The sequence below is a fragment of the Lutjanus erythropterus genome, chromosome 11 (genome assembly GCF_056507025.1).
Source record: "Lutjanus erythropterus isolate fLutEry1 chromosome 11, fLutEry1.hap2, whole genome shotgun sequence".
NCBI classification, from domain to species: Eukaryota; Metazoa; Chordata; class Actinopteri; order Lutjaniformes; family Lutjanidae; genus Lutjanus; species Lutjanus erythropterus.
In genome coordinates, this window is record NC_139327.1 from 19,841,531 (window position 1) to 19,856,181 (window position 14,651).

The window sequence follows — 14,651 nt, forward strand, 5'->3', positions numbered from 1 at the left end:
CAACTGATAAACTTAAAGGTTTTTTGAAAATATACACTAATTCTGAATTTAATGCCTGCAACACCTTCCAAAAAAGTTTGGGACATAGGCGTGTTTACCTCTGTGATACATCACATTTTTTCGGGAATTGCTTGATAACTGAAGGAATTCCATTATCACTAAGTGTTTGAAAGCAAAATTATTGTTTTATATATGACTTCAGGGGCTCAACAGTCCAGAGTTTTTGTCGTCATATTTAACGCATCAGTAAAGAGTTTGGCACACATTTTCAATGGAGGATGTCTTGCTGAAATATGCCAGGAAGTTGTTGAAAAAGACGTCATCTGGATGGCAGCGTATGTTGCTCCAAAGCCTGTATGTACCTTTAAGCATTAATTGGGCCTTCAGAGATGTGACAGTTAGTCATGTCATGATGACCAACAGACCCCATACATCACAGATTCTGGCTTTTGAAGTCAGCACTGGTAATAATCTGGATGGCTCCTTTTCCTTGGACGCAATGTCTTTGATCTGCAAAAAATGAAAAAATTTAAATGTGGACTGGTCAGACCACAGCACACTTTTCCACTTAGTATCAGTCCAGCTTTTTTTAGAACATGTTGCAAGTAACAAATTCAGAGTGTGTATATTTACAAAAAATATCGGTTTGAACAATAAATATCTTGTCTTTGTACTGTATTCAATTGAATACAAGTCGAAAATGATTTGCAAATCATTGCATTCTGCTTTTATTTACATTTTACGCAACATCCCAACTTCTTTGGAATTGGGATGTGCACAAAATGAAACCAACATCGAACCAATAACCACTAATGCAAACTGTGCATGAATCTTTTTTGTTAGTATGGACATGAAATAGGTCTTAAATTGCATTTATAATGGTCTTTAAAATGTCTTCAATTTAAATTATTGAAAAGGAGAGATTTTATCTCAAAGCATTTTTGTCAGTGTGAAATAACTTTACACTGCATACATGATCCTCCTTCCAGGCATCACACATATGTCCTCTTGAACAGGTCCATTTTCAGTACTTGATTACAGCTATGGACGTCAGAAATACTACCCGTTGCAAAAAGATGTTTGTCTTTTGCAGCATTTTCTGCAATGTTTGTTTCACAGTTGTGAAAAGCCTTAAGGGTAAAAAATGAGGGCAGAGTTTGGACTCTTATCAACAAGTGTGTAAGATGGTTTTGCTTTCTGTTTGCCTCAGATGCTGCTCAGCTGATGTGGTTTGAGAAGCTGTATGCGTGGCTTCAGTGTGTGGAAAAATATTTCATCTACCCAGCTGTGGTGCTTAACTCCCTCACGACAGAAGCTCGAACTGTGGGCCAGAACCATAAAGAACTGGACATCTAGTAAGGATTTCACTCATACTGTTGCCAAACTATTTCACATCCATTCGTTCTACTATTCACCATCTCTGCTCCCTGGGGATATGTGCTGTTAGCTGTGTGTGTTGGAAGTGTTGAACATAAAATTAATAGACTCAACTACCCTCAGGTGTATTGCTCTCTGCAGGTTGTGCTGAGAAGCACAACATACATAAAATGTGTTCTTATAGTCGTTTCCCCATTTTCCCCCTTTTCCATCCGTAAACCAGCCAGTTTGTGCAGTAGTCTCTGTAAAAGTGAAGGCATCAATTAGACTGGGCTGCACAAATGAAGATTAATTTAACCTTTAACATTAGTGATAATCAGAGATTAGTGAAACTAGGTCTAAAATGAGTGAATTCAGATTTAAAATTAAGCAGAGCTCTTCTATACAATGAAAAACTAATCTCAGTTGAGTAAATCCAAATTTAGTGATGCAAAGTGAAATTAAATTAGTTTAAAGAGAGGTTTAAATTTTATCTTGCTCAATTTTAAGATAGTTTAAAAGTGTGATGCAACATCATTTTAGTTAAACCATGATAATTCAAAAATGAATGCTTGCTGGTGAAACCCAGTCTTCATTTTTTTTTTTAATTTTAAATTAATCTTGGTTTGGAGATCTCATGTCATAACTTACTGTATAGATTTTGCTGTGTGTGTAAATATGTGTTACTGATTTCTTGTCTGTCTTTTTCTCATCCAGCAGCCGAGCCCTCTTCATCTCAGTAGCGGGCATGAAGCTGCTGCGGTCGTCCTTCTGTGCCCCGTCGCAGCAGTATGTCACGCTGTGCTTCACCACGCTCTTCTTTTACTTTGACTACCCCCACTTCTCAGAGACCTTCCTCATTGACTACTACTTCATGTCCATCCTCTTCAGCAAGGTTAGGATGCACACCCTTGGGATTTTAATCACAAATAATATGAAATAATGCACTTACATTCAACTCTTAAAGCATTTTATTGTGCATATCGGACAGATTGAAGCTACAGTAGGTAACATCTTTAAAAATAAAGCTTTGTCATATTTGCTGAAACTCTCACTATATCCTGACAGTGGTACATGAGACACACAATATGTTAAAAAATCAAGTTCTTTTGGCTCCTCCTAGTGCTCCTAATGGCATTTACAAGAATCCTTTGCACCTGGATGAAAACAATCATCAGAATCAGCTTCTAACCCAAAATGTTGGTATTTGACTCCTTGTCTTATTCCCAGGTAGTCAAACGTTTTTGGTTGGAAGTTGGCTCAGGTTGTTTTTGTTCAGATGTGGTGGATTCTTCTTGCAAATGCCATTGATGAGTGGAGTCCATCTGGGTAATTTGATCCTGTGTCATGCCTCTGCTCCTTTTTGGGTGAAAACAACTACTCTAATTTGGTCAGTAAGTCCAAATTCTGTGGTCTTTGCTAGTTTAAATACGTAAGATAATAAAACTGTATTGATTTTAGCGATCAGGAGCCCAATTCCTATGGTCTGTCAGGTGAATAATTATGTTCTGTCCATGCCGATCAACATAGAAAAATCATTAGACACAGCGGCTCTTTTAGACTGCCTCCATTACAATGGATGAATTACATCTGTCGTGAAGCGGATTCATTGTCTCTGTTTTGATTGCCGTTTGTTGTTAATACTGTAGCTGTTTATTATGAGCAGAGGCTTAAAAAACAGGTCGGTTTTAGCTCCACTTCCTATGTTACTTTCTGCTCTTTACAAGGTTCATTATGAGAAAGTAGCTCAGCTCAATTTATGTGAAAAATGAACGTTAAAACACCCTTTGCCCCTGGCATTTCTTCTAGTAGGCAGACTGTTCAATCAAATGCCGTTCTAAAAGCAGATTTTTTCTGTGAAGGCCATTTTTTTCCATCTGTGTAAACACTTTAATTAGAACATCACTAAGGCTCTTTTCTGATTCACCTCAGTCTACAGACCCAATCAGCATACAACATTTACTCAGTAACATCATTTACTAACCTGAGATGAAATGTTTAACACAGATGACTGGCTGTGGTCATTCTCAAGATGGGGATGCGACACTCCAGAGCATCTTGATTTTTCTTCACATTATCATCTGTCTCTGTATACCACTGCGAGGAAATAGTGACAGTTTCAGCAAATATGTCAAAAGGTTAATTTTATAAAAGTTGTAGGGCTGCAACTATTATTTTCATAGTTGATTAATTGGTCACTTAATAGTAGTTTTTTTCATTTGTTTGTTTCTTTTGTTGTTTGTTTTATTTCAGAAAATGGTGAGAAATATCAATCAGTGTTTCCCAGAGCCTAAGGCGACATCCCCAAATGTCTTATTTTACTCACAACCCAAAGATAGTCAGATTACTGTCAGGAAGGAGTAAAGAAACCAAAAAATTTTCACATTTTAGAAGCAAAAATCAGAGAATTTTGACTTTTTTCATAATCAATTAATTGTGGCAGCTTTAAAAAGTTTCAAACTGTAGCTTTAATGTTAAAGAGTAACTTAACTACAGGTTGAAAAGCTGAATTTTACTGCCTTGTCTGGTTGTTGCTGGATCTGCAAAGATTTTCAGGATGTATTAAGTCACTGTTCTGTCTCTTTATTGTCTGTGCAGTTATATAAATACACTTGGAAATCTGTGTTTTTTTAAATGTATTTCTCCTTCAAATTCTCAGATGTGGGACCTGCTGTACAAGCTGCGCTTTGTGTTGACGTACATTGCCCCCTGGCAGATCACCTGGGGCTCTGCCTTCCACGCCTTTGCTCAACCTTTTGCCGTGCCCCGTATCCTTCAGTTTGTTTGATTTTATGTCAATAATAATAATGAAGTGTCCAAGTTACTGTAATACAACAATCATGCAAACTACAAAATCTGACACAGACTCAACACATACTGAACATCAGAGACTGATTTTTGTAGTATTTTACAGGTGTCGCTGTTGTTGTGTTATTTCCAGAAAAAGGCACCTGGACTCATTAGGGATGGGTTTCATTATCATTTGATCACTGCCAGTGATGCTGCTTATCAATGCCCATAATTATTGAAACTCTTTTTTTATTTATCGGATCAGATATCCTTAACTCATGTTACTTCAGACTCTGCTGTCCTTTTTGTCCAAGCCATCTTTTCAGCCATCTTCTCCACCCCTCTCAATCCTGTCTTAGGCAGTGCTGTGTTTGTCACCTCATACACCAGACCTGTAAAATTCTGGGAGCGAGACTACAAGTATGTGTTTGGAAAAACAAATCTATATGAAATGTTAATTTCAAATTTGTACAAAGTCCAAATCTTAAGTATTTCCATTCAGTTCTGATTCTAGTTTTGTCGTGTTTGCAGCACCAAGCGTGTCGATCATTCGAACACCAGACTTGCCACTCAGTTAGACCGCAACCCAGGTAGGCCCTAACAGACTCTCACCATTCACCTATCTCTTTCATGACTCATGTTCATTTTTGCTCTACCAAAACAGTGATAATCTTTTCTTCTCTTAAAGGTGCTGATGACAACAATCTCAACTCAATCTTCTACGAGCACCTGACACGCTCTCTGCAGCACAGCCTGTGTGGAGACCTGCTGCTTGGCCGCTGGGGCAACTACACCACTGGCGACTGTTTCATCCTCGCCTCGGACTACCTCAATGCCCTGGTGCACATCATCGAGATTGGCAACGGCCTGGTCACCTTCCAGCTGAGGGGTCTAGAGTTCAGAGGTCAGAAGCGGGGAGTGGCGGGGTCTGACACTTTTTATAGCTGGAAGAATGAGCTCAGTTTTAGTTGTTTACTTGCTGGCTTGAACATGTCACTCTGGTATCTTACTCAGGTGTTCTCACAGAGTAGCGTTTATTTATAGGATCAAACTGTTTGGTCAGTCTTACATGACATCCTCCTCCTTTTAAATGGTATTGTTCATCTGTACTGATATTTTGTCATTTTTATTTAATATTACTGTTTGTGCCAGATCTTATAGTATATTTTTATTCTTCTGAATAAAAGATCAGTTCCATGGCTGCAAGTTTATTTTAAGGTTGTTCAGGACTAAGAAAAATACATATGCGTCACTCTCAAAAGAGGCCATCATTTGCCAATAAAAGCAGGGCTTTATGATCTAAATTTATAAAACCTTGAGTTATCTTAAAATTAGTTAATTTTATGCACACGCAGAGGATCTTTATTCTTGTAGTCTTTTATTTAGTTCAGTGAAATGATGGAGAATTCTTTTTTAATTCATGTTAAATGTAAATTTACATCAGCTCTTTGCTTGTGCTGCTCTGATCTTTACCTGCTTCACATTTGTCCAGGTACCTACTGTCAGCAGAGGGAGGTAGAGGCCATCACTGAGGGGGTAGAGGAGGACGAGGGCTGCTGCTGCTGTGAACCTGGTCACCTCCCCCACATGCTGTCATTCAACGCTGCCTTTGGACAGCGCTGGCTGGCCTGGGAGGTGGCCGCCACCAAGTATGTACTAGAGGGCTACAGCATCAGCGACAACAACGCAGCTTCAATGTTGCAAGTGTTTGACCTCCGTAAGATCCTCATCACTTACTATGTCAAGGTAAGCTGAAGGCTCAAGATTGTATTTTAGAAGATGTTCCTTCCTTTATGTTTACACTAGGTCTACAGATGTGTTTTTACATTAGATAACTTTACTTTAGGTCAGCTCCCTTAGTCACGGTATCTCCCTCATTGTCTGTTCAGTAGCTGCTTGCCATAATCTCCCTGATGCTAACAGTTTGAAAGTTTAGGAGGGACTATGTGGATCCATCTGGATCACTGGATCGTTATGCTACAACTTTACATGTCCTAACGCTGTAATAAAATCTGTATATTGATGTGATAACTGAAATTGTAGCTGTGATCTTGATGTAAAAAGCTTGATGGTCAAGTAGTTTGGATAACATGTTTGTTCCTGCAAACAGAGCATCATCTACTATGTGAGTCGATCCTCAAAGCTGGAAGAGTGGCTGACTAATGAGACAATTCAGGAAGCTTTGCGTCCTTGTCTTGGGCCTAACTACGTAGACAGCGACCCCACCTTCAACCTGAACATCGATGAGGACTATGACCACAGGGCATCTGGCATTACTCCTTCCTCCTTCTGCATGGTTTACCTGGACTGGATTCAGTATTGCAACAGCAGGCGCCAAACGGTTAGACTCTGCACAGCATTTACACTAACATCAAATGGGTTGGGTTTCACTTGCCTTTTTCCCTTTTTTAGCTCTCCATACACTGATTCTTTGCTGAGCTGTAATCAAACATCGCCTACCCTCATTTGTCCAAAAACACACACAACATTAGCCTGCAAATGAAGAAATTAATTTTAAACTTTTGATGCTGAATACAGAAAAGTGGAAATGCAAGAAATAAGGTATAGAGAAAATTTGACAAAAAGAAAAGTAATGTTCAGTTTTTCTTACATCTGGTGATGAAAACTTTACTAAATGAAGGCAGGAGCTGCTTGTCATGCTTAGTTTTTCAGGATTATTTTTTTTTTGTCTTCATTATTTAAAAAACAAGAGAACATTCATGTTGGTCTGTTTATCTAAAACTTAAAGTGATCAGATTGAATATTGAAAACCACATCCTGGTCCAGCCTGAGTAGTATGTGTAGACCAAATAAAAAGGACAATATTTCATCATTTATCTTAAGTTCTTTGTTGTGTTGTAGCCGGTGACTTGTGAAAGAGATTCTCCACTTGTCAACCTCTGTTTCGGGCTGTGCATCCTGGGAAGAAGAGCTCTGGGCACGGCCTCTCACAGCATGTCTGCAAGGTAGGACCATAGGCCACATCACCATGTCTCTCACTGCGGCTAACACCACCTGTCACTACTCATACCGCATGTCCTCACAATATGCATGAATGATTTTTGTTTTTCTGTGTCTGACAGCCTGGAGCCGTTTCTCTATGGCCTTCATGCACTCTTCAAGGGAGACTTTCGCATCACGTCTCCCAGAGATGAATGGGTGTTTGCAGATATGGACCTGCTGAATCGAGTCGTTGCACCAGGAGTGCGGATGTCCCTCAAATTGCATCAGGTAGCATTTCTCCCACCCTGAGGTTGAAATGATGTCTTGGGTTTTTTGTCACTGAATTGAGACCGACGTTTTAATCTGCATTTCTCTCCAGGACCACTTTACGTCTCCTGATGAGTATGAGGATCCTATGGTGCTGTATGACGCCATCACTGCCAACGAGGAGAAGATGTTGATATCTCATGAGGGTGACCCTGTGTGGCGCAGTGCTATTCTAGCAAATATGCCTTCGCTGCTGGCACTGCGCCACATCATGGATGACGGCAGCGACGAGTACAAGATCATCATGCTTAACAAGAGGTTCCTCAGCTTCAGAGTCATCAAGGTCACAGTTCTTCTTGTTTATTACTTGATGTTCTCTCTTGCTTTAGTCATTGTTTTTTGTTATTCGGTTTTATTTTCTATGCAGTTCAGTCGATAAACAGAATGATTTTCTCACTCTGATCCAAATATGAGGCTATGCTGTTTATATTTAGCCTGCCCTCCTTTATGCTGCCCCCTACAGGTGAACAGAGAGTGTGTGCGTGGGCTGTGGGCGGGGCAACAGCAGGAGCTGGTTTTCCTGCGCAATCGTAACCCAGAGCGCGGCAGTATTCAAAACGCCAAACAGGCCCTGAGGAACATGATTAACTCCTCATGCGACCAGCCAATAGGCTACCCCATCTACGTGTCCCCGCTCACGACCTCGTACGCAGGGGGGCACAGCCAGCTCCGGTCTGTGTGGGGAGGTCCTGTCAGCCCACACAATATTTACACCTGGCTCATCAGCAGCTGGGACAGGTATGTGATCAAATTATCATTTCTCTACTGTGCTTTATGTGTATCTTTTTCAGGATGATGTTTGAATTGGTCTTTATTTTGGGTAATTTCATTGTTATAGTAAGTGAGCAACAAAAAAATCTTAAGAATAATCATTAAATTCTTCATTAGAATAATCAACTAGTTGAAAAAAAAATCATTAGATTAATCAATTAAAAGTAATCATTAGGTGCAGCCCTCCAGTCTGAGCATCTAAACTCTAACATACATCTCTCTGCAGGTTACAGAAGGGTTGTGGTGCTGGCTGTAACAGCGGAGGGAACATTGAGGACTCAGACTGTGGAGGCGGCTCCACCTCTATCTCCACCAACCCAGCAGTTCACACCACCCAGAGTACACCAGCCTCCAGCCTTCCCCAACCGCACATCACCACTGTCCAGCCCTCCATGGGTAAGAGCTGAAGCTGCTTCCCTCAGCCTGCAGTACTACAGCTCAACCACCATCTGTTCAAAGATTGTCTTTGGTGTCAGATGTTGTGTCTTAAGGTGTTAGTGGGTTTCCTATACACAACAGTCTTAAGACTCTTTTTGTAAATTATTTTTTATGCCACTGCACCAATAATGGCCATAAGTATGTCTGTCCTGTTCTTTTGAAGGTAATATCTTTGGAACACTCGGAGGGAATTTCTTAAAATTTGGTGTAAGTGTCCACTTGGACTCAAGAATGACCTGATTTCGGAGGTCAGAGGTCACTGTGACCTCACAAAACATGTTTTTGGCCATAACTCAAGAATTCAGACCCTAATTATGACAAAAATTCACACAAATGTCTAATAGGATCCAATTAAATATGTTTACGGGCCCCAAAGTAAGGCTGCAATTCCAGTTAATGTCATGGACTGATCAGCTTTCTTGTCATAAATCAGTGAGTCTATAGAACAGAACAGAGCTAAACTGCTTGACATTGAGATGATGTCAATTTGTTTATTAGTATTTATTGAAGCTATCCCAGCTGACATTGGGCAAGAGGTGGAGTATATCATTCTCAGGACCGACACATGGAGACAACCATTAACGCCTACAGGCAATTTAAAGTCACCAATTAACCTAATAATCTGCATGTCTTTGGACTGTGGGAGGAACCCAGGATGCCTGCAGAGAACCCTTGCAGTCAAAGGGAGAGCAAATAACTCTGCATGGAAATGTCCGGCTACAAACTTTGAGCTCAGAACCTTTTCTCTGTGAGCCTTAAAGTAAGACTGACAAAATGAAATGTCCTTTTTTTTTTAATTTCAGGTACAGACAACCCCGTAGGTCCAACCCAGAACTGGCCTCACCACCCCCAACCTCTCCCTCTAGCTCTGCTCAGCCAATCAGAGGGCAGGATGGAGGCAGGACTGCTCACATCGCTTCAGCGTACGTCCTCCATCCAGGGTCTCCTGGGCCAGCAGCTGTCCAGCTCTCAGCTCTCCTTCAGTGGCTCTGTGGCTCCACCTGCTCTGCCAGGTCCGGAGCGCTTCTGCCCGGCGAGCCTCCTGGAGAACTCGGGGCACAGAGCGGGCCAGCGGGCTGGCCTGGGCCAGGGCGGCGGACTCCACTACGAGAGCCACTTTGGCAAATGGAGTTTTTCAGGCAGGAAGGCCTTTAACGGACCAGCTGCAGTGGAGGGGGAGGGAGGAACAGTACAGACCATACGCACACAGGTGAGGAAGCTGCTGGGTTGTTCGCCATTCACGCATCTGTAAATTCAGTCAGGGTCATTTCCAGCCTGCAGGACAACATGGCCAGCGCACACATTAAAGAGATGTTACTGTAGGACTACCATCAATCCAAGTTCAGCTCACATTTGGATTGTAAAAGTTAAAACATTTTGATCAAGAAACAAATCTAGTCTGGCTACTGTCAGTTCATTCAGAGATCATTTTATTCTGTCAAAACTTTTTTTCTTTTTCAGTCTACTATGATAGTTACTCTGAATATCTTTGGTTTTTGGACTAACAGGCTCTAGGAGCTTGTGATGGACAATTGATGATATTTGTTGACTATTTTATTGAATTGGTGGATTAATCAGTAATGAAAATATCATTAGTTGCAGCCCTACTTTTTTTATCTGTAATTAACTGAATTTTGAATATTTTCATATACAAATAAGAACTAGACTGTAACATAACGAATCTCCTATGCCGGGGACACAGGATGTGGAAGCGCTTCCCTCTTCCATTCATTATCTTAAAAAAGGTCTATTTAAAAAAAAAAAAAAAAGCAATATCATTTTAAGTGTGCACTATATTCAGAATAGTTTTGTACCTTTACCTTGGCATCAGCCTTTTCTGACAGGAAACGACATTATATAATACAAATATCACTCTCTTCAAAGCAGTAAGACACTATTGCCAAATCAGTAATTTTTAAAATTTTCTCCCAGTGAGGAAATAAAATAAAATATTTGCAGTTCACATGATAATAGTAAGTGATTATTAATGCGACTGAAGATCTGATCATCACTAAAGTGTACAGCGTAATATTCTGAACATGATGAAACTACTGATGAAGCATTAAGCATTGGATCGTCTTCCTGTCACAGAAATGTATATTCAAAAACTGATTCAGTGTGGACAGAGAACGTGTGATGTGACCTGATAGTCTGGTGCTCATATGTAGTTAGGATAAGGTGTTTGTGCTATTGTCTGACTTTGAGAAATCTGAACTGATTTTTTTAAAACACCAAAGTCACAGAATAACACAAACACAGAAGCAGCAGTTGAGAAGTCTGGTTGTTTTTCGACAGGGCAATATTTTGCTTATTGGAAATATTAGTGGCTGATTTTGGTGGTGTCTCGTCTTCCACAGCCTGCTCCTCCTGCACCCCAACAAGAGTCCAGTCTGACACAAGATCCTCTGGGAGCCACTCAGACGATCGATCCAGCCCTGCTGACTGCAGGGGACCCCCCCACCCCCCGAGAGGAATCCACAGAGCTGCCTTTACTTGAGCACCTGCGCTGAGTCTGCACTGGGAGACCCCGAGTGACATTCTCTGCAGTGAAAGCACACACCGCGGTCGACTCTGGACCGGACCGGGCCTGGCCCGCCCAGACCAGACTCATTCCAGCCTTCGGGACTCATTCCGTCAACCCTCGTTTAACTAACTCAGTCTGATGGCCCACTGCAATACTGGATGGATTCGGTTATGTACACACATCTCCCCTCTCCTTCTCAGCCAAAGGAGTGCAACATCTGATAGCATGCGGGGCTGATGCACGCCAGATCATGAAATGATTTCAGCCAACCTGTTTATTCCAAAGTCAGCTTTCATCATGACTCCCAGGGCCTGATGATATACTCATTCTTAACGTTTTTTTTTCTGACAAAGGCACTCAGTGTCTCTATGGACAACCTGTTGGTTGGAACAGTAGTGACAGGCCAGAAAGGCCAGTGCAATTATAAGGGATATTTTGCTTGAGGATTGATTATTTTTCTATACTGGAGAATAGAGGATTGCCTCTGACTTTTCTCTCACTTGACGTCTGCAGCGGCAGTTTTTTTTTTTTTTTTTTTTTTTTTTTTGCATACCCAATTTTAAAAAAGAAAAAAAAAAATCTTACAGTACATTGCTGTATGTGCAGGTGAAGGATATGTGGAAACCATGATAAGCCTTGTTTTGTTTCTCCCCACTTTTCCACCATGCTCACCAGACCCACAGTCGAGTGTCAAACAATATTTAACAACAGTACATAGTGACCAGTTTCAGGAGCCTCTGCTGCTTCTTCTTCTTCTTCCCTGCACATTATACATATTCAACAAGAAACATCCCCACCAAAATTGTCATCTTTGTCCTCTGGCCTGTTTCCTACAGAGGTGCCTGACAACATCAACACTCAACAGTTCTGTCTCACAGCAAGTTTCAGGGAAAACAAAAAAAAAGAAAACTCCCTTCCATCCCAGCCAACATGTGGTGCTTTTACCGCTAGTTTACAGTCTATTTAGGCCTGGACTCGAGTCCTGAATCTGACTAAGCAACACAGAGATGTGGGATGGCTTGGGACAGAGCTGGTGCCCAGGGATCAGAATCAATCTGTGAAAATTGTGTTGATCACAAAAAAAAACAAAAAAACATACAGACTGGGAGTGTCAGAAACTTAACGCCTTTTTTTGAAGAGTGGAATGTCCTTTTTTGTTTTTACTTTACTTGAAGAGTTCCTCAGTGTTTAAGGTGCACTGAGCTTGTTTTCTTTGGATGGCCGATCAATGACACCCTCTCTGATCAGATCCACTCAGCTCATGACTTTCTCAATAGCAGGGGACCCAGACTGCTTTGTGTGGGGAGCTCTGTTTTCTTTGCCTGCAGTATGGCACCTGCCGTTACTATACTACTGCTTCTGCATCTCCTGCTACTACTAATATACCCACTACTACTGCTGCTGTTCCTACAGTTAACAGTTAAATCCAGCGTTTTAGTTGGAAATAAACAAAGTTGAATAAATACTGAGAGCAAAGGTGGAATATTTATTTGATTAATATTGTCTTACAGATATCTTTAATGGGATTTGTCAATATGGTGTGCTGATGTATTGAATTGGAAATCTGCCTTCTGCCCCCCCCCCTCCACCCCTCCCTCAATTTGTTTGGTGTCATCACATTTGTATCATCTCACCAATGGCTGTCTTTTTTTTTTAAAGGGGTTAAAATAACTGGAAGTATCCCTGAGAAGTCACGTTAAGTTGGTTTCTTTCCCACTCTTGCACTCGTTTTGTTCCACCACTGTGAAACACTGATTGAAGGGTGACGTAGATCGTGCAACACAGAAAAAAAAGAAGCTGGCAGTCCGACCAAATTCGGTCGCAAAAGTTTCCCCCAGGTCCACTTTGCGCCCCCAACCCCAAAATAACTTCATGCTGTAGTGGTGTCGTACCAGAAGACGGCCTCGTTTTGCTAGAGATGTACAGAGCCACATTTTTTTCCAGTTCTGATACCAGAGTTCTTTTTTTTTTTTCTCAATGATATTAGGGTTGGGTATCGTTTGGATTTTAATTACTCTGATTCTGCTTATCGGTTTCACTTCTTAATGATTCCCAATTCTGATTCTTTGAGCTTCCTCATGCTTTCCTCACAGCAGAGTTGTTTTTTACACTAATTACCACGGATAAATGTGACAGATAATGTTCAAGATAACCGTAATGACGATGGTCTCTTTTCTGGCTTTTTACATATTTTAGGGTTTATAGGCTACTTTACTGTAAAAATTGTGAGCATCCTGTCCTTTCAAGCCATTTTGTAGCCTAGCATTTGCTAAACTGAGCTGATTGTTACAAGACTTGCAATCTGTGACATTCACCTACTAGTCAAGCAGTTTAGCAACAACTGAGAAGGTTAACTGAGAATAACAGTAGACTCACTATTTATTAAGACAAATGCATTAGGAGATGGGAAAACATTCAGCACTCTTTTCTACAGGCACAGACAGGTAGCCAGGTTATTATACAGTAGGTGTTTGCAGTTCACTGTTTAAGTTGAAATCAACGCAAGTGAAATTTGTGTAGGAATTAAAATGAAAACTTCCTCATGAATCATTTGGAATCAGTTGTTACTTGGAGTCCTTTGTCGATGCCCAACCCTAATGATGCTGATTTTACAGTCTGAGAAGCTTCGTTCATGTTGATAAATTCTTGCTCCAGAACCTTGGACTTGTGTGACCACGTCCTCCGACCACTTTGAAGCGCTGCAGGATTCTGGCTTGTGATGTTTACGTGTGCTGTTGACAGTGCCGAGCATAGACTTATAAAATGTAGACGCTGCATTGACTGCTTTAGCTTGTTGCTGTGATACATCAGCATCGGCGCCACATTGAGCCTATCGAGACAGTTTGCTGGATAAAAAGCACCTTAACATATACGACTTGATTCCACAAGGCACAGCTGTGTTCCAGCTGTGCCGCAACTGCCAGAGCTGATTGCAGCCATTCCAGACGTTGCTTGTTGTTACACTAAAAGTGCAGCAGCGCCCACTAGAAATGGCTGTCCACTCTGCTATACTTCAAATATGTACTGAGTCTGTTTTTGACAGATGCAGGTCAAGCTGCGCAGAGCAGGTCGAGCAAGGCAGGAAGTCAGACACAAACAGCATACCCAGTCAGTTTTCAAAATAAAAGATCCCGTGCAGACTCCGATCATTAAAACCAACATAGAAGAAGCTATTTAACACATAGCCTACTTATCCATGGTAGAAGCACAAACATTGAGGGAAAATGATCAAATCAACAAAGTCTTGAGGATGTCAAAACACAGGACGGATCAAAACCGCATCACAGACGGGACTCACTGGTTTATGATCTGTGTGGAGTAGGGAAAAAAAGTTGTTGTTCTTTTCTAAATTACTACACGTAGATCAGGAACCCTTGAATAATAAAAAGGAGTCACTGAAATCTGGTTGAAAAACAAACATTTTAGTGCTTTTTATCTGGAAAAGTAGCAGCTGCCGTTGACATGTGGACAGTCTTGATGGGACCAACATGGCTGCGATGTT

General features: G+C 41.1%; 1 protein-coding gene across 2 annotated transcripts in view; it reads left to right on the forward strand.

Annotated features, from left to right (window-relative positions):
• Nucleotides 1–14,173, forward strand: part of LOC146318951 (pecanex-like protein 3) — a 34,528-nt gene extending 20,355 nt beyond the window's left edge. For both annotated transcript variants that reach the window (XM_084731187.1, XM_084731188.1), the window contains 15 exons: nt 1,211–1,355; nt 2,074–2,251; nt 4,016–4,124; nt 4,437–4,566; nt 4,678–4,736; nt 4,835–5,050; nt 5,639–5,892; nt 6,257–6,487; nt 7,009–7,112; nt 7,230–7,377; nt 7,469–7,699; nt 7,880–8,154; nt 8,414–8,583; nt 9,429–9,835; nt 10,983–14,173. In XM_084731187.1, the coding sequence (XP_084587313.1) occupies nt 1,211–1,355; nt 2,074–2,251; nt 4,016–4,124; nt 4,437–4,566; nt 4,678–4,736; nt 4,835–5,050; nt 5,639–5,892; nt 6,257–6,487; nt 7,009–7,112; nt 7,230–7,377; nt 7,469–7,699; nt 7,880–8,154; nt 8,414–8,583; nt 9,429–9,835; nt 10,983–11,135 (2,810 nt within the window). In that variant the 3' untranslated portion in view covers nt 11,136–14,173. The remainder of the gene's footprint in view (nt 1–1,210; nt 1,356–2,073; nt 2,252–4,015; nt 4,125–4,436; nt 4,567–4,677; nt 4,737–4,834; nt 5,051–5,638; nt 5,893–6,256; nt 6,488–7,008; nt 7,113–7,229; nt 7,378–7,468; nt 7,700–7,879; nt 8,155–8,413; nt 8,584–9,428; nt 9,836–10,982) is intronic.
• Nucleotides 14,174–14,651: the final 478 nt, after the last annotated feature.